The following is a 25,109-nucleotide window of genomic DNA, read 5'->3' on the forward strand; positions in this document are numbered from 1 at the left end:
AAACAGTAAGATTCCCTCAAAACCACTGTATCTCTAAACTTTAACCAAGTCACACATATTTAGGCGACTATATGTGTTCTCTTTTGGTAACTAATGAAATAACTTACTTACATTCACCAAGCATCCCCTGAAACAGTTTGGAGCCATCGTGGGGAGACACGCCTCATACCTATAAACACTTCTGGTCCACACAACAACACAAAACCACAAACTGCAACTAGAACAGTTGTAAGATCAAGAAAAATACTTATACTTTACTATTATTATTGTCATTACAAAGTTCAATACTGCTAAATCTTAAAAGTATTTGTTTATTTCCCTCCCAAACAAAGGTTGAGAAAAGCTGAATCAATGAATATTAGAACATTTATGTTTCATAAGTTTTACTGGCAAAGACAAGATGTCTCCTGCTTTACCCAGAAGTCAGTTCACCTAATTTCCAAAACCACATTGAGCTGGATGACGACGGACTTCCAAACTTTCAAATCTTATGATTTGTCGTCTCAAACTCAAATGAATAGAGAGACTTTGCTGCTTCAGCAGATGAATGTAAAAAAAATTGTCTTTGCGTCCAGCTCTGCCCACACTTCAGTGTACAGTGAAGGTCAAAGGTCACAGTAAAGTAACAACTTTTGTGTTTTTGGACGACTTTTAACTTTTAAGAAATAACTGCATTATAAAACAAGATCCAGCATAATGCATGTGAAGACAAAGAAAATAATGAATACAGAAGAGCTAAGCATAAAAAATCCCACAATCATCAAATAATAAGAAATAAATTTAAAAAACATTATATATCTGCATTCAAGTAAGATAAAGTGTCGTGTATGGCCACCAGGTGGCAGCCAATACCCACAAATGAAAAGAAAGGCCCAGCTCGCTTTTATCAGTCCTTTCTTTGATCCTTTGATCACAGTTTTTATGTATTACTATTACTAACATTAATATTTCTTGTTATTGTTATGACCATTGTTGTTGCTTTTTTAATATGCATTACTAGTAGGCAGCATTTGTATTTCTATTATTTGGCTAAATTGCAAAATAAAAATGAGGCCTCCAGATAATATATCCTTTAATTATTTAAAAAAAAACTATATATATATATATATATATAGATATATATATATATATTATTTTTTAATCCTGATTATCCCGTCATGCCTCTGTGTGAAGATGTGGTTGTCGGGGGGAAGGAAATATGTGGAGATGCTTAAATTATTGATGGATGTGAGGAGAGGAGCCTGTTGGGTGGGGTGAGTGGGTGGGGAGGGGGTTCCTCTCCCGCTCATTTGGTTTCCATGGTACCGCCCTCGAGAGATCTGCAGCTTTCATATATCAGGTTACTGTCTTTGATTTGATTTGATTTTTGATTTTTATACATTTTAAACATAAATACGCAGAATAAAAAATGAACGAAATCTAGTTGTGTTATTTAAAGTTGTATGATTGAGATAATGATAGGATGAGACTAACACACACACACACACACACACACACACACACACACACACACACATACACACACACACACACACACACACACACACACACACTTTTTATGAATTCACTCAGAATAAACAGCCTGGTGTTGCAGCCTGTGTGTAGGTGACACATGTGGCCTTCGCTCGTGCCGGTCGAGCATCTGTCCAGATGTTGCTGCACGCGGAGCTGCCGTCGCTGACCTCGGTGCTGAACGCGACGTCAGACGAAGCTGCGCGCACCTCAGGAGACACGATCCAGCCTCACTCCCTCTCTGAGTGCACCGAGCCGCTTCCAACACGCGCGGCCGCCTCCTAAACTTCTCTCTTTTCTTTTTAAATCTGTCCATCCACCTTCTCCCTCTCTCTCCCTCCTTTTCTTTTCTTTTTATCCACATCCTTCGACGGCGCTGCATGGCCACCACCTCCACTCCTCGTGCGTCTTCGTGGTGATGGCACCGTGCGCGGCTGCTGCTGTCCGTACCCCGGCATCAGGGGATGAGCTGATGGGTGGAGAAGGCGAACCCATCGCGTGCGTTTGATTCGTGTGCCTGAATGTTTTAATTTGTTTCCTCGCTCTTGTGAGAACTCGACTCGTCGGATCGTCGCCCTCCTCGCATCCACCGTAACTTCGCCTGTTGTTGTTTTCCTTGTGTCGCCGCTGCATCCTGCGCCGTGACATGACGACCGAGCAGTAAAATCTGCACAGAGAAGATTTAGGCCTCACACACACGCGATCTGGATATGGAGTCAGTGAAGATGAGAGCTGTGGCGGGGGTGAAGGAATTTGCGGGGAAGACACTGGGCCAAATGTACAAGTAAGAACCTGACATTTATCTGTGCTTAATATAATGAATCATTTCATCTTGTTTGACGCGTGTGAGTTACCTGATTTGATGAATGGGATTCGAACTACACATGAGACATGATGTGTGGGTCTGCGGGCCTCACACTTTTTACAACTTACGTCTGTGGTCACGCCTCTGGAAGGGAGAGGAACATTATGTAATCAGGGGTGTGTGTGTGTGTGTGTGTGTGTGTGTGTGTGTGTGTGTGTGTGTGTGTGTGTGTGTGATGATGATGGCTGTGGGTTTGGATGAACCGAGATGCCACCGGATGATGATGATGATGATGAGTCCATCCTGATGCAGGGCCTGCGCGTGAATCTCATAAACAGAGGTTAAGACACGTGAAGGCCGCGCACGATTTATTTAATATATTTGTTTGGTCTTCATTCATAATTTACAACACTTCTCATATTATTATCTAAAGCCCAGTGACGCACGAATAATACTGATAATAAACTCACAGCCTGTTTTCCCCATTTTATAAATTAACATCCAACATCTGTATTTTCTCTCGTGAGAATCTCTGTAGTTTCTCCATCTGAAGCAGAATGAATACAAAAGATCTCGCTGCTATATTTAGAGTTAGTGCGATGTGAATTGATCTCATTGTTCAGGCAGAAAGAGGACATTCCAGTAGAAATACAGAACATCTGGATTCAAAGAGGATCAGGCCACATTTGCAGGAGATTTCCAGAAAATTGCAAGTTATCCTACACTAATATTCAAACCTAAAAAAAAATCGGGATTTTGATTTCACAGCAGCTCCTGCATCTATTTGCATTTTTCACCCATTTGCAATTTTCTATCCCTTTACAGACAAGTGCATTTAAAGATTTGGATTTTTCTTCGTTATATGCGCATTTGGACGCGTGGAGAATACATGTGACTTTCTCCTGAAGGAGGTGGGAGGAGATGGGGTGAGGGGCAGGTGGGTGAGTGGGTGGGGAGGGATTTTGAGGAATGCCCACGGTCGTGCAGTCTCAGTGTCTGAAGGCTGGAGCTGCTGCTCGGCCCCGTGAATGCTAATCAGTGTGAGAAGTGAGGGGAGCTGCTGCTGCAATGCGGTACAGTCACACGCTCCTCTGGTTCCAGCTTTAATACAGGAGAGGCTCTTTGTTTGTTCTGATCCTCATCCTGTTGTTTTATTGGAATAGATGTAAGCTCGTTTGGTTTGAATTCTCCTGCTCGAACCTCATAGATGGTGATGGTAAGCATCTTGAAAACCCTAAAGGCCTCTCTCTCACACACACAGGCACACAAACACACACACACGTGCTGTGCATTATTGTGGTGATTCTGCAACATCTTGGAGTAAAACACACACACAACAAACCTCCAGCCCATAATAAAGTATTCAAACATGGAGGAAATGAAAAACGGGCCTCCTCCTGCAGAAATAAATCCATTATAGTAGAGATGATACCTTCACTCAGTGAGCACCGTCCTCTCACGTGGTGTCACCTGATGTGAGGACTCAGTGGACGTGCCTTGTCCTCGCAGGGTGATCGAGAGGAAGCAGAAGACCGGGGAGGTGATCGAGCTGACGGAGGACGGGCGGCCCCGGGAGGCCGCGCAGAGGAAGCCCCCGCTGTGCGACTGCAAGTGCTTCGGTCTGCCCCAGCGCTACATCATCGCCATCATGAGCGGCCTCGGCTTCTGCATCTCCTTCGGCATCCGATGCAACCTGGGCGTGGCCATAGTGGGCATGGTCAACAACAGCACCATCCACCAGAACGGCAAGATCATCATCAAAGAGGTGTGGCCACCGGCGCCAGGGATTTCTATACGTCAAAAACAAACGAAATCATACGATTAATACAGTGTGCATCTCCAGACAGAGACTGTAATCTGATTTTATCAAGACCAGGAAAAGAAATGGGATTTTTATTTAAAAAGGCCTGCTGCCATAATAAACCATAAATTATTCATCTTTCATTTTAAATCACCCACAATAATCATTATGTGAGTGATCAATAATGTCCCAATGTGGGATCAATAAAGTATGTATCTATGAGATCTATAATATTTAGGAGGATATTAGTAAGATTGCTTCAGTGTAAAAAGGCCTCCACATCTTTCAAACACTACCACGTGGTTACTGCACCATGTGATCCTGTTTTATAATGTCAGCTTATTATTTGAGCTCTTTAAGCTTTGATTGTGTTATTATTAAAATATTACATCACTGTATCACGTGTGTGTGGCCAAAATCATGTAGAAACACAAAGAACAGCGAGATTATTATAAAATACAGTTTAGTGAAAGTTTCATGAGAACACACGAGTGCACACACACACACGTGTTTAAAAATAACTATAAACATGTGAATCAATTATAGAATATGTGTATACATGTATTTCAGTCAAATAAATGTATATATTTATCTCATGTTTTGGTTTTTATAAATAAATCCTCATATTATACCAATAAATACGCACCTTTAGCTCACACAGAATCTCAGTGGTTTATATTTGAAATATCGGGACACATGAATCATCCCATTGATCAGATCAAATATAGATCGAAATAAACCGTGGCAGGCCTGTAACAATGATCACAGGCCTTCCTTCAGATAAATCCCTCTTTTCGTTTATTTCCTCAAATGACAGAATAATAAATACATGCACCCATCGCCAGTGTAATGTTGATTTCTCCCCCCCCCCCCCCCCCCCCATATCATCCACCAGAAAGCCAAGTTCAACTGGGACCCAGAGACTGTGGGGATGATACACGGATCTTTTTTCTGGGGCTACATCGTGACACAAATCCCGGGAGGATACATCTCCTCCAGGCTGGCGGCTAACAGGTGAGTCAGCAGAGACACAAACACACCGCACAGCCCCGTTCATTTCCTCCAGAGGAGGAGTCAGAGGGTTTCAGGCCTGTTAAACCAATTCACTGAACACTTCATTCCTTTCTCTGTCACCAACATTATACCACGAGTTATTTCGTTATTTCCCAATAGATAAAATAGAAAGGGAACGAAAATGAATACACGTGGTCCGGAATTATTGAGCTGACACAAAAATATTAAATATAGAAAAGACAAGACCTAAAATAACTGATGATTCATTGAGTGGATTATGAATGGGAAGAGCAGTGCATGAGGCTCCACAGTCAGCTGCTCTGAAGTGATGCAGAGCTGCAGGGAGCAGACACCGGGCTGCAGACATCGGGAGATGCAGACACCGGGAGTTGCAGACATCGGGAGATGCAGACACCGGGCTGAAGACACCAGGCTGCAGACACCAGGAGATGCAGACACCGGGCTGCAGACATTGGGAGATGCAGACACCGGGCTGCAGAAACCGGGAGTTGCAGGCACCGGGCTGCAGACACCGGGCTGCTCTGCGGCTCTCGGTGTCAGGGCTTGTTGCCACCTGTTAATGAGCTCCCTGGGGGGATCCAGGCCTAATCTGTCGCTCTCTCAGGGCCTGGAGACCATCAGACCCTGATCTGTCGCCAAAGGCTTTTATCCACACTTGCATTGCCAACACACAAAGTCATTATCATTACGTTAGGCCTATATTACACAGACAGTAACGGGCTATTATATTAACACGACTTTATCTTTATTTTACTTTCGTCGTTACTGGTAACAAAATCATCTATAAAGACAAATGTGATTCTGCTAATTTCTCAAGAGTGGAGGCCTGAGGCTCGATCACGCTACAAAAAAACAAGGTTTAAGAATTTAAAACAAACATCTAATATTAACCAATCATATGTATTTTTTATTTAAACGTGCAGCCACAGCAGACAGTGATATAGAGGCCAGTATACACATAGTATACTATAATTATTAAAATTATTCTTAATATTGTCCTGGGCTGCTCCTCGTGCCGCTGAGTGACACGAGCTTGTAATGAATCAATTGGTCTCGTGCCGAACAGTCTCCTCAACCGGATTAGGGTTCGCCCCCCACGTGCAGGGGCGGCAGAGACGTGACAGAAATAAGAAGCAGCTCAGCGACTGCCCCCCTTGGTGCCCCCCCACCCCCTTCATTATATATAAGAAAATAAATATTCATTTTATTATCTATACCTTTTAATAATATGAAGACAATTCTCATCTGGTTTTTAGATGAGATCATAATGTGAGATTTTTAACAACAACCTTGTGGATCCTTATTTAGCTTAATTAAGAAACTCAATAAATAAATAAAGTCACCGTAGAAAGACATCTTGTCAACGCCATGTTTTCATGAATTTATAACCTACGTCAGAAAACCAAAACAGTTGCTAGGCGACGAAATTAGCATTGTCGAGGTGTTTCTGCTTAAGCTTTTATTTTTTTGTGACTTCTGAAGAGCGCTTATGATGCAGAGCCAATCGGATCAGAGCGTGGGGCACACTATCTGCGTCAATACTCCGTGAGAGGTTTGAAATCTGATTCATTTGCCGAATTTTCCAAAAGGAGTTCAATATAAAGATGAAGGATGAATAAAATCACAGTGTAGAAATACCTACATAATATCTATGCATTGAAATTGACTTGCACCAAGAGCTAATTATATCTGCTGGGGATAATTAATAGTAAAAACAAGAGATAGCGTAAGAGACATCTAATTTGATAAGGTGCACTTTTATTTACCACCAATGTATGAACAATGAAGCTGCTAAATATAAAATGTTATATTCAAAATGTATCTTGTCATTTTCAGGGTATTTGGTGCGGCCATCGTTCTAACCGCGACCCTCAACATGTTCATTCCCTCGGCCGCCCGAGTCCATTACGGCTGTGTCATTTTTGTCAGGATATTACAAGGGCTGGTGGAGGTAAGGGATTGTTTGACATCTTTGAATCTTTATTCTGTTTTATAAGAACCACGAACCATCAACAGATCAAAGGGGCTCCATGTTTCTGATGTGAGATTCTGTTATTGTGGCTATGAACAGCTTGAGAGAATACACTAAAAGGGACTTCCTGCAGATTTCACTCCGCAAGAAAACAAAGGGAAGACTGTAACACAGGATGTTCAGCCAGAGGAAATATGAGAGCTGCTGTATTGATTCAGTCCACTATGTGTTTGTGGGAGTGTCCAGCTCAATCTTTACGCTCTCAATGTGTATCCTGGACACACGACTGCGTATCCAGGAGCTCAGATGGATGAAAAGGAAAATGCTGATGTGCTACAGCACAGCAATCCTCAGGCTTTGTAGTGGAACATGACACCCAGATGTCTCTCTGCTGTTTAACAAGTCCTGACATGTTGATGGAATCTGCACCAGTGCTGATATCACAATCTTAAAATGTATGAAGATAAGAAACAAAGGTTGTTGGTGGGCATTGTTCGGAGGATATTTTATGCCCTACATAAATAATATAACCTATAACTTAAAAGAAGGATAAATTATAATAATTACTGTGTGGAATAATCTAATATTTCATCTCTCACAGACTGGTGCTCTCTGATAAAGTCAATGCAGATTTTAAATCGGCACCATTTGTCCAAATTAGTGACTGATGAACATTTAATGGCTGCAGAGCTGCTTCGCTCCATGAACAGCTCGTCAGCTCGTCTTTGCTCACGGAGCCGTGCAATTTGTTCATGTTAATTACGGGGGTGAAAATGTTAATATTGTTAGTTATTACAGGTTTTTTTAGACCGTTATTTACTGGGACAATCCAATCAACAATGGGAATACATGTGGCCTTGTTTATTCCATGTATAAACCTACAAATTACTTTTAACACACTGCTGTGGTCAATTTGAACACAGAGCATAATCCACTCAAACTGACAAACCATTCGTATTAGGAAGTGTTCAAAGTAGCAGGCCAAAGAACACGGTGTTCTCCTGCTAATCTTTTTACGTGTTTCTCCACCATGCATTGACCTTGACTGTTGTTCATGTGTTTAGGGAGTGACCTACCCAGCCTGTCATGGCATCTGGAGTAAGTGGGCTCCTCCCCTGGAGAGGAGTCGTCTGGCTACATTATCATTCTGTGGTAAATACGCAGTTTTTGCTGTTTGTATTTAGAAATGTCTGAATTGATGTTTTGAATGTTACTTTATCTGTTAAAACGTTTGAGCTCTCAAGCTTTGATTCCCTTGTCTCATGTCTCAGGCTCTTATGCTGGAGCTGTGATAGCGATGCCTCTAGCCGGCATCCTGGTTCAGTATTCTGGCTGGTCCTCAGTGTTCTATGTCTATGGTAAGATTGATTGATAAGGGTTTGCATGTGATATGTGTGTGTGTGTAATATATATACTGTATATCCTGGGGTCCAAAAGTGGTCTCTTGGATCTCACTGTATGTTGATGAATATTCAGTTAAGTGTTTTCAAGCTCGGCTGAAAACTCGAGAGTTTGACAGTGAGAGTCCAGTGAAAGTCAAATGGATTTATTCAGGCAGACCGTGTATTGATCTACCCCCCTCCCAATGTTTAGGTGTGTCAATAAATAACCACCAATCTTTCTCTGTGGGCTGAAAGTTAGCTTCCCTGTCTGGCTTTTATTCTCTCAGGCCCTTTGGAAAGATCAAGCTAACAAATGCTATGTGCGTGCATGTGTTCTTATTGATGAGGTCAAAAGTAGCTGTAAAACCTCTCCTGTATAATTGTCTTCATTCTGACCTGTATTCTGTCTGTGATATGCAGGATGCTTTGGCATCTTCTGGTACATGTTCTGGATCCTTGTGTCTTATGAAAGCCCTGCTGAACATCCCACTATCACTGATGAGGAACGCTGCTACATTGAGGAGAGCATTGGAGAAAGTGCCAAGCTCGCGGGTCCTGCAGAGGTAAGGGCATACCTTCCACACTAGAGCACATCTGAGCTGTATCCCAATTCAGAGGCCGCTTCCTTCGGAGGAGGTGTTTTATACGGCCTATGAAGGAAGCAGCTTTCGTGGGCCGTGCAGACTGCGAAGGGCGAAATAAAATGTGAGGATTTCCATGATTACATCACCAGCTTGTTCCACCCTGTCACCTAAAGACAGAGCTGCAGTTGGAGACAACTAGTTTTAATGCCCCTTGGTTTTTTGACGTGTGTACCGTAAACTGTTGAGTTGAAGCCTCATACATTTAAAGTGTAAGCATTGCACATCTAGTCACTTGCCACCACCAATGTCTCTTTGAAAAACAGTTTGTCACCAAAGCACAATGAATCCTGGGATAGGACCCAACCTATCCCAACTCCTCAATAGGGACACAGCTCAGGACTTTGGAAAGATCCTGTCTCTTGTAAAGGAAACTAGAAGCAACAACACAAAACCAAGTCTCACTTCCATCAGTCATTTACCTTCTGTCTTTTTTAGACACAGGTAATAATAATACAAATATTTGTCGAATAAAATCCTTTGTTTGTTCCAGAAATTCAAGACCCCCTGGAGGAAGTTCTTCACCTCAATGCCTGTCTATGCAATCATTGTGGCCAACTTCTGCAGGAGCTGGACCTTTTACCTGCTGCTGATCAGCCAACCTGCATATTTTGAGGAAGTGTTTGGCTTCGAGATAAGCAAGGTGAGAATGTGTCACAAGTCAGTGGACAAGTGACGATCATGGAGCCTGAACTGTGTGATCGAAAAATTATAGATTCAAATGGTGCAGACAAAAGCAATACACTAGTGTTTTAGAGCTGAGTGTGTGACACTTACCAAAATCAATGTCAGTGCAACCGGTGGCCTGAGGTTCTTCTCATCAGCTGATATGTTACATAACGAATCGGAATCAGTTCATCCAGGACATGGAAGGTTGTTTTTAACAGGTCGTGTTTCCTGCAACATGTTAGAAAGATCAAAGACTCATTTACACTGCTTTTATGTACACAAAGAGATGCATCCATTATAAAACAATGTATTGTTGCTCTCTTAGCCCCTCGGTTGTAAGGAACTCATCCTTCAGGGGGCAGCACAGAGTCAAAAGTTTCTGACAAGGACAAAATGCTGATGGTAGGGGAGGTTGTGATAAAAGCCTTGCCCGAAATAATGTCGTATAGATGCCTGTGTTGTCTTACCAACTCACAAAAAGTCTCTACAAAAGCTCTGCCATTGTTGAAATTTCTTCCTTGTGTCTTGAACTATTAGCGACACTGCCCCCTACGATTTCCAGGAGTACTGCTCCATTTGGTCTATTTCGTACAAATCTGTAAGCTTTCAGAACAAATATGGACCAAATGAAGGCCTTCTTCCTTTTCATTATACACATATAATGTTGAGTTTAAAGGTACAGTGTGTAGAATGTAGTGAAATCTAGTGGTGAAATTGCATGTTTCAGCTGAAAACCTCTCACCTCACCCTCAAACATGACAGAGAACCTGTGATAGCCTTCTGTTGTCATAAACACTCAAAAGGTGTTTAGTTTGTCCAGTCTGGTGGACTGTAAAAACATGGCAGCCTCCATAGAGAGGATGTAAATATGAACTATTTAAATATAAAGGGTAAAGAAAACAACAATTCAGACAATTTTGATGAAACACACTAGTGAAAACATCATGAGGATTATTTTATATTCAATTTGTGCCAATAGATCCCTCTTACCTAAATCTTACACACTGAATCTTTAAATAAGCCTTAAGCCATAATAATAATATGAAACGGGAAACAACTATAGTCTAAAATAAAGTTTGTGCTATTCCTGATAATAGATTTTCTGTATGTGCTTGTAGGTTGGCATGTTGTCTGCCCTTCCCCATTTGGTGATGACCATCATTGTGCCCATCGGCGGCCAGCTGGCTGACTACCTGCGCAGCAAGAACATCCTGACAACCACCACCGTCAGGAAAATCATGAACTGTGGAGGTGAGAAGTCTGAACTGAGAATGAGTTATCGTTTTCCACACCTTCGCTCTGCTGCTACAGGGTGTTATTTTCATGGTGTCGGATCCATACTGGCCTTTTTTCTTTGCTGCCAGATTTTTGTGTGTGTTTTTGTTTAAATCTATCTGTTCAGCTCTGGCACACAAGTGGAACAGCTGATAGGGACTCTGCATTGATTTTATATCTATCACTTATGTAATTGAGTGCAGACCGTGTATGATGGTTAATTCAATTGGCACAGCAATGACCAACAGCCCGTGGGCTTTGTGTGTGTCTGTGTGCGTCTCTGTGTGTGTGTGACCTGCTGTCTCCCTCTGTTAGGATTTGGCATGGAGGCCACATTGCTGCTAGTTGTGGGATATTCCCACAGCAAAGGGGTGGCCATCTCCTTCCTGGTGCTGGCAGTGGGATTCAGTGGATTTGCTATATCAGGTTGGTATAATTAAAACACACTTTGAGCTCATCCAGAATAATACTACAATGATACTTACATTGAGGTAACACCAGCACTGAGCTTGATCCAAACGAGTGTGACGTCTGTAGCAATCAGATTGAAGATATGAACCTATTAGTAAACATCGTCATAGTTTTCTTGCAGTTTTCTTCAGATGCTCATTCAAACAATCTGGAGTGTTTTGACAGCAGATGCAGAGGTCTGTGACAGAGAGTAAAATCAGTTTCTTCCTGTTGTTCTTGAGCTTTCTCCTGGAGTGTTAAATAATTCAGTGCTAGCTGTCCCGCGGGATTTGCCAGTCAGCCAGCAGTTCGCCGAGGACACTTATTCATTCAGCCAGTCAGTGGGGGAGGAGTATGTGTGGCGAGCTGCTGCCTATTGCTGCTCCGCCATGGTCATAGTCTGTGCTGCTTTTATCTACAACTGTGTCCTGAATCTGTTGCTTTCATTACTTAATACAACAGGTCACACTGACAAATAAAGCTGGTTGAGTTTTCAATGTTTAAATATTACATTTCTTTTTACTCTTTTAGGTTTTAACGTCAATCACCTGGATATTGCTCCACGTTATGCCAGTATCCTAATGGGCATTTCTAACGGTGTGGGAACCCTTTCTGGGATGGTGTGTCCACTGATTGTTGGTGCTATGACAAAGAACAAGGTAAGGGCTCTATTCACAAACATTGTAAATATAAAGATCTCTCTTAGTCTTAAATTAGATCGAAATAAATAGCCATCATTTTTATTAAAAGCACTTTTTTTGCAGTATAAAGAAAAGATTTACTATAGGATTTATAACTTTCTATAATATATTGAACTGTAACCAGATACTACTAATACTTCTACTACTACTACTAATAATAGTAATAATAATAATATCTGCCCCTGATTCCTGCCAAAATCTAACTTCCACCAAGTTTTGTGAAAACATCCTCAGTAGTTTCTACTTCATCTTGCTGACAAATAAACAAGTTTTCAGCAGTGAAAACTCCTTGGTGATAAATTAGGTTTGGTAATGGAAATGATGATGGTGATGAAAACTGGATGGCAATTTTGGAGGCTGCACCACTCCAACAAATAAACACTATTTACATTTTTAAAAATGTGGACATTGAAAAGAGGAATTTGTTTAGGACTGTTCTTAGACGCATTATTAGGATTACTTTTCATGGGTTTTGTTGACTGTAAGAAAAAGGCATTTTGTTTCTTTCCTCTTTAGACTCGAGAAGAATGGCAGTACGTGTTCCTGATCGCCTCCATGGTGCATTATGGGGGCGTTATCTTCTACGGGATCTTTGCTTCGGGAGAAAAACAACCGTGGGCAGACCCCGAGCTGACCAGTGAGGAGAAGTGTGGCTTCATCGATGAGGACGAGCTGGCAGAGGAAACGGGCGACATCACTCAGAGCTACGGGGCTTTCGGAGCTCAGGCTAAGACGTACGGTGCGACCACGCAGGTGAACGGAGGCTGGGCCGCCGGCTGGGAGAAGACGGAGGAGTACGTCCAAGAGGAAGCACAGGGAGGGGGCTACGGATACAGGCAGGATGAGGGATACTCTTAGACCAAACACACATTCACCGACACAATAGTAGACTTATTTTCCTGAGTGTGCGTCAGCTTAGTCATAAAAATATCAAGAAACAAGAAAAACTAAAATCCATCATTGTAGGCTATGGTTTGCACAAATTCTAAATAAATAAATCTAAAAAATGATGAACTTAATGTAAAGATAACTAAAGCACATAGAAACTATAAAGATATTTGATTAATAGAGGTGTAACACATATCAAATTGGCAGTGTGTAAATGTATTATTATGCATATTGATGATAAATATATTCATTTGGAGTGCAACTGTATGTAAACGTGAACATTTCCATCCTATTAGTGGAGGCTTCCTGACCACACTGAAGCCTGTAGGGTTAGGTAGAAGCTGCCCATCAGAAACTACCCCTCAATTATCAAATTACCTGTTACAGTACAATGTTCTACAAGCCAGCCATTACAGTGTATAGATATATCACTGCACAGCAATGTAAACAGAAACTAGACTCTCTGTTGGTATAGATTGTACAGTGTGTCTCCTGAACGCACTCAGAGTAGTGTGACTTTTTTAATGCACAACATAATTTTTTTATTTCCTCCTCCACAGCTTCTGTGTGTGTGTAACTCTAAGTCCTTGACATGTAAGTGAGCTGCTGTAAAGATTTGACGTGTGGCGTGATGATTCGTGGTGACCGTTTGGTTACACTTGCATACAAAGGTCAAAGCGTCTTTGTTTGCTACATGTGATCCATTTATGTAATTCTGCTGTTTGAGCTTTGTTTTTTTTGGTTTCACCATTTGCGACCTGTCACATCTCAGCAGTGTAGTGCAGGAGTAAAGCCATTCTCTTTATCGTGATCCACATTACTCTCACAGGCTATAGCTGTACCAATGCATTGTGGAAACATAGTTCTAAATAAATCATATATTTCAGACATAACTAGCAGTACGCAGAGTACAGATGCATAAACATTTATAGATGAAACTTAGACATTAAGAGATTTATGGTCAGAAATGACCATATGAAGAGTTGGTGCAATGCAAAGACTCTGGTAAAGTACAGACTAGCCAAAATCAGTATGAGAGTCTTCATATATTAAAACAGAATATCTTATGTTTAATGAAAGGGAAAAATTAAAAGAGATATTTACATCAAGCCCCTGAAAACAAAGTGTTTCTCAATAACATCAATATTTATGATAAAACGGAAAATCTGTTTCATCAGTAATCTCTTTAAACAGAGTCTGTATGAAAATAAGCAGCAACTGTGGGAGTGGGGCAAGACTTTGGGGCGGAAACATTCTGACAAATCAGGCTTTGGTTGCCTGCAGGTAAACAGTCCGTGTACAGAGAAAACGAGGTGGAACACATTGACCCAAATGCATCGGCTATGGGCTTTTTAATCAATATGCTAAAATGTTGTTTGACGCTAAAACACCTACAAAAAAGTAAGAAAAATATTGGTTCAAAGAAACCAGTCGGATTGTAAACAGTGTACAGGGAGTGGAAGACAGAGCCTTGGCCTAGATGTCCTCACTGAAAGCCCCAGAGTCAAATTCGGCATCAGATTGTTTCATCCAGACTTTGTTTGATCGACAGAAACAAAAAAAAAAAACATTGACAATCATCAGATTCTTATTAAAATGCTAAAGTCAGCACAGAAATATATACTCATCTGTTTCCACCTGAGCTCCGCCCACTACAGACAAGTGAGAAGGCCATAATAATGAATCAAACATTTTTCCCACTTGAGTGGTTGTTAAGCAGAATTCCAGGAAGATCCCACTGTTGATTGAGAAAATATGTTTTCAGGGCCTTTAAAGCTCCAGTTAAATTGGACAATCCCAAACAAAGTATTTAAGTGTTTTCATTTATCTATACTTTACATCAAATTCAACAAAACAAGAGATTTCTATTTACAGAAATATATAGTATACTGTAGGAGAGGCAATCACATATATGTGCAATTTGGACAAAGGTCAGAGAATGGTAGTGATATGAAACATTTAATTAACTAGTGTATAATGTAATGACCTTTCATTACCTCTGGTAATGAAAAGAGTTTATCATTGGCTCCAGAATAAGAACAAGTGAACGCTCCATGTCCTCTGGATCAGGCTCCGCCCTCATTCTGCACTTACACTGACTGACCCGGTCTGAAGGGGCCATCTTAGTTTAAACTGTCACTTGTCTGTGGAGACCTCAATTCAGCACTTCACAATATAGATGTGTGTGGATGTGTATTTATGCATGGAACAACGTGAAATTTGTTGTCCGTCCTTTTTGTTTCCCTTTTCTTTCAAATTCTTTGTCTGTGTCTCAGAAACTGTTACTGATGCTTCAATTTCTTTGCACAATTAACCAAAGGTGAAGAGCAGAGCTGGGTTTTAGCTGGACATCAAAACATTTCTAAGGGAGTACAGACCATCAGCAGCGAGGTTTTAAAATGTGAACCCCTGGTGTGCAGTTGGCACCAAACACAACTCAGTGTACAAAGCAATAAATTCATAGTAACAGTTCTGGTCATGAGCAGTCATGTAACTGTTTTTTATGCATTTGTTTAACAGTCGTGTTTTTTGTGATAACAAATGTAGAAAACGAACACTTGTGATAAAAAAACTAAGTAAATATACTGTATGTATGAAAATATAGTAATAGAGCCCAAGTCAAACCTCTTCGACCACGAGAGGGTGAAGAGAGTTTGTGACAGGGCTGCTCACCAGATGAGAATGATAAAACGAGCTCCGTCTGAGAGACCGACGCTCGACCTCTTCATTTTTCTGTTTTTGTGTGATCCACATGTGCTGTTGTTTCTCTCTCTCTCTCTCTCTCTTTCTCTATCTCTCTCTCCTCAGGTTTTACTTTGATTAATCCATTCAGTGGCTGGAGCCCCATCCCCCTTTGTTCCCTCCTGTACAGCCCTGATTTCATTGTCACTATATTCATTGACATTGAGGATGAAAACGAACCAAACGATTCTTCATTTTCAAAAATGACAAATGTGCAACCTGAAGTAGTTTAAGAGTTTCCTGTTTTTGTGCCTCTGAAGTTCCAGTGTGATTCTATGGCTTCTGTTGCTGTGTAAATTGAGAGGTTTGTTGATGTCAAAATGAAATACTCTATATCCATTTTTGATAAAAAACAAAAAAACAAAATCTGTGTCCTGAGTGTTTGTATAGCGGCATCTATGCATTGTTGCTCTTGCAGGCTTCTGTGTTAAGGCACATTTATGCTGCTTTAATGTACAAAACCGTCACTGCCCAAACACTTCACATGTATCGTCATTTACATAGCATGGTTGTTGAACAAGATATCCACTAGAGGGCAGTGCAGAGGCAAAAGTTTCAGGAAACTACATGTGGATGGTAATAATCATGTACTCTTTAAGATAGAGGCTAAAACAGCTACCAACTTGCAAAGACTCTCCTCAAAAATTTTCAAACATTGTTGAAATTTCTTTCTCGTGTCATACAATCATCTCGCTTGAACTATTAACTACACTGCTCCCCCACTATTTCTGGTGGCACTGCTCCATTTCTTCTGTATATGTAAAAGTTTGATACATGTTCAGAAACTGACGTGCATTCATATTTTCATATAAGCTCAGATTCAGATGAAACGGACAAAATGGAGCAGTACCACCGGGAATCATGGGAGGGCAGTGTAGCCAATAATTCCAGTAGGACACTCTTATGACCTGAGAAAGAAATTTAAAGATAAAGGAACTTTTTGAGGAGACACTTTGAGAGTATCTGATGTTATTTCATCTGAGCATAGAGAAAACATTCCCTTTTCAAAAATAATTAAAAAATAAACTATATCATTTTTACTGACTTTTTTGCTGCTGTCAGGAACTCTCACCTCTGTGCTGCCCTCTAGTGGACGTATTGCTTGGTAACCAAACCAACGTTAAAGATGTATGGAGGTGTATGATGAGTGTTGGTTATATTGTTCGAAATCTCTTTTTGTACATAAAAGGCAGCATAAACAGGCCTTTAGCTTTCAGAAGACACAAACAAACACAGATAATATGAGACAGCTCCATCTGTTTCCACATTCATATCTAACGTTGAGCATATATGAGCCTTAAGGGTTTGGAAAAATAATGTTACCCTGCACTTTGTGGTAAACATGATTTAATAAGTAACATATGAGACTTGATTTTGCAAAACACATTCTTAGATCTCTGTTGCTTCACGTGATTGTTTTCTTTATCATATACTGTCACACGTCATGAATATGTCCAACCTACAGTGTGTAGGATCATTACAGCAGGGTTTACAACAGAATGAGCTTCAGCTGCTCCACCTACACCACAGAACGTGTACAGTTAATGGCTGCCCTTCTTCCCTGTCGGTAAAATCAATGAGGTCAGTCTGGTTGGACCTATTGAGTGTTCTAACCTCTTAATGGAGATGAGAGGGAGGAGGAGCACTTACCCAGCTATTTGGAGGTGTTACTTCGATTGTAAGAGCCGACCCCTACCTCCACCAACAAAGCTCAGACCCACAATTCTCAAAGACGATCACCGGAGGAGATACGACCAAACAGTTCCCGGACAAAACATGCTTTAGCTACATATATATTTGAATCACGAGCCTCTTCCAAATAAATACATTTAATAACTACAATAACAAAAATAATAATTCTAAACTCTGATGTTTAGTCTAGAATTGAATATTGTGAATAAATGAGTCTTTACTGTATAATATTTAGGGGTCAGTTCATCACAGAGTGATTTGGAAACTTCATGTTCATGGAGTGTCCTCACAACTTCCATGGTTGTGAGGACACTCCACTCCGCCCCGCCCCTTACCCTGATCTTAACCTTCACAATGATGGTATTAAACCTCATAACTATTGACATGTGCTAACCCACTAATGTCACAAAATGTTACATATCAGAAATGAACATAAAATTAATATTAACACATACAATAGACGTCTCTTCTCTTTCTTCTATTTGAACCTTGACGTCTCTTTTTAAAGTCAGTTTTGGGAGCAATGTTTGTGTAGTTAAGTCCCAACTGTGTCCTCTCTCCTTGCATCACTGACGTCAAACATCACTGAAGGAGCTCTAAAAAGCCCAAGGTGACACAGAGATCAGTGTTTGACTGATGCAACGTCTGCATCAGGAAAAAAAAATGCTGTGTGTATCCTGTCTTCTGTCCGTCTGCATGGATGAGTGTGTGTGTGCGTGTGTGTGTGTGTGTGTGTGTGTGTGTGTGTGTGTGTGTGTGTGTGTGTGTGTGTGTGTTATTGGCGACACTTGTCTAACCCCGGCTCGTTGCTTTAGTTAATTTGACAGGCTCAATAAACGTGTCACCAGCCGCCCCTGAATAATATTTTCACACAGCCAACGAGCCAGAACCGTCATCCTATGTTGGTTCAAGTGAGGGAGGTGACCCATAACCCTTTGTGACCATCAATCCACCAATTATACCAAATTTACCTCAGCTTCTCTCCACCGAAAAGGAAAAAACAATCATGTTCTGATGCACGTCTGTTTACTGACAGACGTCATCAGGCAGCTTTTTCAAACTTCTCCCCGACCTTTAATGTTTTCATTTGCATCACATATATAAATACAGCATGTGGGCGTGTGTGTCTGACAGCATGGATGCTAAATTGAGAGAATGCGTGCGCATATGTTCAGCATCTTAAATGGCTGTTCACGTGTGGGTGGGGGGCAGGTGCTGCTCTGGCCTCCTGGGAGCTGAGGGGGGGAGTGTGAGGGGAGTGGAAGTAGATGCCAAAATCACTCTTTAATGACTCGGGGGCTGCGCTCATGTTGTGCTCGGGCCCCTGAGATCCTATGTGGCTCATAAATAAGCTCCTGATTTGCACAATGTGCCTCCGGGAACCTCTGAGCTGGTCGCAGGATGATGAAACTATGATGTTAGATAGGATATTGATTTGTGGCTGAGATACATGAATATTACTTTGGGTTTTAATGAATTATTGTGTGCAAAAAAAAAGCTTTTAGGCTGCATTAACCTCCCACTTTTCAAAACTCATATAATTTAAAACTTCCTGGATTTCTCTTTAATAGCCAGCAGAGAAGCAGCGTTGTTTGAGGATTACTTTGTGCAGCTTCTTCTGGAGTCACATACATGCACACGTGAGCTGTCCATGGTGCTCAGTGAAGGATCACTGCGCAACACGACAACGGGCGTGTTCACTGAGCTGCACACAGATATGTGAAACACAGATAGCCGTTATGGTTCTCGAAATGTTAAAACAACACCCTATGTTCTATATGGCGCACTTCTACACGAATGCTGGGTAACACCCCCCCCTCCCATAACACAGTCTGGATCAGTGCTGATTGGCTCGAAGAGCAGAAGCAGCGCCCTTCTCCTGCATGCATCAGGAAGCATGATTGGTCGCACATGCCAGCCTTTAGCACTTTCAGCACAGCTGGTATATATTTAGCTGCCCACACCCCACACCTCCTCATCCACCACCACCACCCCTCCCTTCACCTTCCCTCCACCCCTCATACGCAACCACCACCTCGTCAGGAAGTGCGTCATAGGCTCGTCAAGGGGGAGCCTCTGGGGTGAGGCACTCTAAAATTAGGAAGTCAGGAACTTTCCTTTATCAGGTCTTAATTGATATCCACTCACACGCACACAAACAAAATATAGAAACTGTATGATCCAAGGTTATGTTCATACATAATACATGTCTGAACATTCAGTGAGAGACACAATGTTCTTACTTTATCATGTCTTCTCTTTTTTTCCCCTCAATGCCCGAGATGTTTCAGAATGAATTATTCCAAAAGCAATGGACTGAAAAAGACATTTCAAAAATAGTTCTCATTCAAGGAGGATGAATTACAAAGTCACACTCATCTTAAAATAAACTACCACGATGCAGCGGGTTCTGTCACAGATTCCTGCATTATTCAGAGTAAACCATGCATTCATGGAGGAACAACTGGTGAGAAGTTTGTTTTGGTGCATGTCGGGATTTCATATGAACGGTTGAAATTCTGATCTAATGATGCTTTTTTTACTATGATAATTTCCTGGTTCAATTTAGGCTCTAACACAAACAAAAACTGTTGCTTCATTATTCTCTTCTGTGCTGATGAGGATAGAAAACTGTTTGTAGTACAAAATGATGCTGAATAGAGAATTAAAACATGGAGAGAGAGAGAGGGATGCTAAAGGACCTAACCTGAAGTGTGTGTGTACGTGTGTGTGTGCGTGCGTGCGTGCGTGCGTGCGTGCATATGGACATGCATGCTTGTGTGCCAGTAGCTCTTTATTCAGCGATGCCTCTTAATGCTCTATCACCAGATGGGGGCTTGCAATAGATGTGCATGTGTGTGTGTGTGTTTGTGTGTGTGTGTGTGTGTGTGTGTGTGTGTGTGTGTGTGTGTGTGTCTTGTTAGGAGGAGGTGGGGGGGTGTTTCCCAAAACCTGAGCCTCCTTTTGTCCTCCTGCCTGATGGCTTCACAGTGGGGTGACACACACACTCCAAATCTCATTAAAAAGTGAGATATGGGGGGAGGGCATGTCTAATGGAACTGGAGGGCGGGGGGGTTATAATAACTTGATGCAGTCAGCGTTGTGTTATAATATGAGCCCGATTTTTAATTGTTGCTTTTCAACATCTACAGAGGTAAACTACACAATCGTACACACACTTCCTTTGGAGCTTTATTGATTTCATGCTGTGGCCAATACTTGTCCATGTGATTTCATTAGTCACAGTGATGTGACACATCTGATAGAGAGGTCTAAGAGTGGAGTGATAATTCAAGAACGACACTATCTCCGTCTGCCCCTTTGTTCTGCTTTTACAGAGACACACACAAGAGCCGACTGTGATGAATTAACACACTACAGCCGCGTTAGATAACAACAAACCTGATAAAAACACAATTCTAATCTTAAAATCAGGCCTTTTATCATCTCATGTTAAACCATTTGCTGTAATTGCTGGTTTGAATGTCTCTACACCAGGCGCCTTTGCAATTTACCCATTAGAGTTAAAAATTGCTTTGCAATTGCAGGCAATTACTTCCCATCAGCAGCAGTAACCAATAATATACACTTGGAAAAAGAAATCCCAACAGTCCTTAATTTCACTCGTTGTCATTGACTTCCTGCAGCCATTTTTAATGAGAACTTAACAGCATCATTTGCATTCATCTAATGGATTTTGTATTGTGTCGTTGCAGTGATAAAATATTGATGTGTGTGCCTTTAAGTGGCGAGCCGGGAAGGGCAGACACCTCGGGACGAGTGTGTGGGAGAAAAGGGCCAGACACTAAACAAACAACAAATGACTTTTGCTTTGGAAAGACAATGGAAAAATGGTCGGCTTGACGTTTCACATGACAACAGAGAGCAACAGTACAACCCCCCGTGGTTTTATATCATTACTGGTACAATGACTGGTCATATATTTTAGTGTTATGATGGGTTGTTATAGGTTTGAGTGGAGATTACTGGAAAAATGTGCTCATTTAAATCATATAAACTTGTAAATAGTTGTCAGCTCAAGAAAAACACATAAAAAAATTAACTTGCAAACTTGTTTTTTCTGCATTTATGTATTAAAGTCCCCATAGAAATGTTTGTGTCCCGCACAATTCATTTGTCTCATTTTCTCTACATAATCAAGATTATTCTGTAATATATCAAATAAAACATGCCACAGAAACCTCAACAGTATATTATTGACTGTAAGACACAAGTATTCTGCATCATTTAAGCCTGACATTTTGTTTTAAACATCATATTCTGGACCTCCTGGGCTCTAGATTGACACAACATCAATAATACAGCTGGATTATCTTTCTGTCAGACTAAAGAAAGCAAAGTGAAGGCTGTGGAGAGGATACAGATGAAAAGGATAAGATCATGTCATGATCTTTCTTTCATCATATCAGCCTCCTTTGTTATCTGCTGCCTCTCCCTCCCCTGTGCTCCTCCTCGCTCTGTCACTGCTGCATGGTGACTCAGACACTGCAGAGACGCCACAACTGAATGATATATCGGATGAGTCACACACCAGTCGGACACTGTCCATCTCTGAAAAGTTTTTTTTCTCCAGCACGTACGATTATATACACACACACACACACACACACACATGCACAGAGAGAGAGAGAGGCAGGAGACTGTAACTCAAACTTCAGCAGATTTGGCTTTGACTCTGCAGACAGTGATCTGCCACGATCGATGTATCAAACACTTCTTTTCAGACTTCACTCTGCACTTACGCTCCGGACCAAACAAACCAGCCGATTCTAATGGTGTTCCCTTCACACGGCCCTGGCCACTGATACACAGGAAATGTGAATACACAGTAAACCTGTCAATCCACTGCTCCACAGAGGGCGAAGATTTCTGTTCATCCCCTCTGCCGCTCTGTCCATCTGTCAGTCTCTCTGCCGTCTGCTCAGACCGAGAGTCTGCTCCTCGACTTGAAGGTTTATCACACCCTGCTCTGCCCTAATGCACCTGCACCTGCACCCACACCCAACCCACACACACACACACACACACACACACACACACACACACACACACAGACTTTTGTGCAGCTATCCTTATTAGTACTTGCACTGACTTCCATTCATTGTGGACAGGCTTAACAAAATCTTTTTCTCCAGTTCATGCTTTGACTTAAACCGTTATCAAATGAACTTTTTACCTACACTAGTAATCACTTGTCAGTATCCACTGTGTGTCATCAGTTATTGTCATTCACTGTGTCATTATTCCCATTCACTGCCTTACTTGCTGTATATCAGTCATTTGTCTTATCAGTCACTATGTATGATAAAGACTTATAGGGCTCAATCATGTCATTTTCTTGTCTTACCCATCAAACCCCTGTTAAACAGGATGACTGTCCATAAACACTCTGTAGAGTCTGTGCTCAAAATGGTGGTCACAAAGATGTAAGTATATACACACACATACACACACAGACACACACAGACAAACACACACAAACACACACAGACACACACAGACACATACAAACACACACAGACAGACACACACAGACAGACAGACACACACACACAGACACACACAGACACACACACACACACAGACACACACAAACACACACACTAACTAACAAACAAGCAACCTCTTGCCTCAAATCGTCTTCACACTGAAACAGCACTGAAAGCAGTTCTCACTTTGAAAACTTTCCGCACGGTTACTTCTGTACTTGCTGCAGTAACATCATGGTGGATTAGGCCTAAATCAGAAACTGTTTACATGTGTTGAGCTACTGAACATGTGGAAAATAAGTTTGATCAGAATCCTGATAAAAAGCTTCAAGTGATGAGTCAACCACAAGTTACCAGATAATACAACACGTGGAGTTAGAACGACTGAAGTGATCTCACCTGAGCTCTGCTGACTCCTCTCCACCAGAGGCTAGCTGCTAAAGGCTAATCACCAGCAGCTCCTAGCATAGCAAACCCCAGCACACCTGAATCTGAGCACAAAATGGCCGAGTTGCCTTATGGGTAATGTAGGCATTAACCCCTGTGGATGAAGAAGGACAGGTTTTAACTGAAAATAGCTCTGGTTCTGCTGCAGCAGGATAGATTCTGTTGGGAGAGATGAGTTTGTTCACAATGTTCGAGCACACGTGAGGTTTTAGTTGATCACAGAAAAGAAACAAGTGACTGTAAAAGTGAATGAAGCTACTCTCAGACACAATGAGGACATTTTCATGATATTTTTCATACAGAACACAAATGTCCAAGACAATTGCTCTGGACATTGTCCTGACTTTTTCTTCCAGAGCCCCAATGAAATAACCAGAGAATCTCTGAGTGAGACCATGTGAGACTACATCAGGAAAATGTCTTTCGTCAAATTTCACTGCTAGCGAGAGAGGATGTTGATGACGCTTTTAACATGTGACAGATGTGAAACGGAAAGAACTAAGATAATACAAATATCTGCAGATGAAAGAGAGAGAAGTCATACACACAGAAGATGAAGATGGAAAGATAACGAGTGCAATTTTATACGTCATTTCCTTCTTCCTGCTTTGTGGACATTTTCCTGTTGCTGTGAACGGAGAAAATGTTAGATTTATGAGCAGCTTTAAATCAAAATCCAGAACATTATTCCTGCTTTTTATGAACCTTCGTCAACAATAAAGGTTCATAGTTGAGGCAGTGGTACTTGTGTTCTTCTGTATTTCTGTGTGTATCTACAGTGTGTGACCTTGTGTAGTTGTGTGCATGGTCTATTGATCAATGTGCTGTCTACATGTATTATTTGTGTACGTTCTTTTTTTCCATGTGTCTTTTGTTCACATTTCTAAAACTGAGATGAGTTGCTATGGAGACAGGGATACTTGTGTAGAAGTGGCAAAAAAGAGAGAAATGTGGTTGTCAGGAGAGACTCTAGGACCATGAGTCTGAGGCTGAAAGAATGAGTGTGTGTGTGCATGTGTGTTTGTTTTGTGTGTGGAGTCAAGGCTCAGGTCTTTTCTACACACTGAAGTACATTCATATTTCTTTTCTCCCAACTAAAACCACTGCTCTAATCATACTCCAGATAACTATATTGCACAAATAAGATAAAGACACAAAACTCACCCATGTGTTTTTTGCAGAAGATGAAAACATGAACCCTTGATTAAACTCATATTTGTGCTGATACATCTTTGTTCATCATGACGGGGGAGTGGGTGTGTGTGAGATCCATCACGTGTTGACGGGGTCAAGCGACTCGGCAGCGATACGAACTCCATCACTTCATAATTACGTTACACTGGTACTCTATTGCTTCCACTCGCTCCAAGTAATCTTGTTAAAATCCCAGTGATTGGAGTCACAGTGACGGAGAGAAGAGTGGCAGCGAGGCGGCTGCCCCCACAGAGCTGAGCCCTGTCCACGTCTTACGGGAGGTTGTGAACGTGCACCAACCTTTTTGTCGGGTGACCATAGAACCCAGTTTTCTGTATGTAGCATTAGGAAAAACCTGCACATTTAGAGACTGGCTCTTTCTTTGGATACATG

At 41.5% G+C, this 25,109-nt stretch overlaps 1 protein-coding gene and 1 long non-coding RNA gene across 3 annotated transcripts; one reads left to right on the forward strand and one right to left on the reverse strand.

Annotated features, from left to right (window-relative positions):
* Positions 1-1,546: 1,546 nt before the first annotated feature.
* slc17a6b (solute carrier family 17 member 6b) lies at positions 1,547-16,239 on the forward strand. Its single transcript, XM_020080319.2, has 12 exons — positions 1,547-2,296; positions 3,827-4,082; positions 5,014-5,132; positions 6,990-7,104; positions 8,190-8,277; positions 8,397-8,483; positions 8,928-9,070; positions 9,642-9,791; positions 10,936-11,068; positions 11,408-11,518; positions 12,074-12,201; positions 12,760-16,239. Exons 1-12 carry the CDS (start codon positions 2,223-2,225, stop codon positions 13,099-13,101), a joined length of 1,746 nt encoding a protein of 581 aa, XP_019935878.2. The 5' UTR covers positions 1,547-2,222; the 3' UTR covers positions 13,102-16,239.
* On the reverse strand, positions 3,969-23,540 carry LOC109625188 (uncharacterized). Of its 2 annotated transcripts, none has more exons than XR_011241028.1 (3): positions 23,475-23,540; positions 9,926-10,045; positions 3,969-4,107 (listed from the first exon to the last, which is right to left on the reverse strand). It is a non-coding gene; the product is annotated as an uncharacterized lncRNA (long non-coding RNA). The 2 variants fall into 2 exon arrangements; XR_011241030.1 differs by lacking the exon at positions 23,475-23,540 and adding an exon at positions 11,578-11,708.
* Between the last annotated feature and the right edge of the window lie 1,569 nt (positions 23,541-25,109).

The sequence above is a fragment of the Paralichthys olivaceus genome, chromosome 1 (genome assembly GCF_024713975.1).
Source record: "Paralichthys olivaceus isolate ysfri-2021 chromosome 1, ASM2471397v2, whole genome shotgun sequence".
Lineage (NCBI taxonomy): Eukaryota > Metazoa > Chordata > Actinopteri > Pleuronectiformes > Paralichthyidae > Paralichthys > Paralichthys olivaceus.

Bases quoted from the DNA above. Each gene is read 5' to 3' on its own strand.
- slc17a6b (XM_020080319.2), top strand. From the start codon at position 2,223: ATGGAGTCAGTGAAGATGAGAGCTGTGGCGGGGGTGAAGGAATTTGCG. The intron at 7,105-8,189 runs GTAAGGGATTGT...TCATGTGTTTAG, and splicing joins TATTACAAGGGCTGGTGGAG to GGAGTGACCTACCCAGCCTG. The intron at 11,519-12,073 runs GTTGGTATAATT...TTACTCTTTTAG, and splicing joins CAGTGGATTTGCTATATCAG to GTTTTAACGTCAATCACCTG.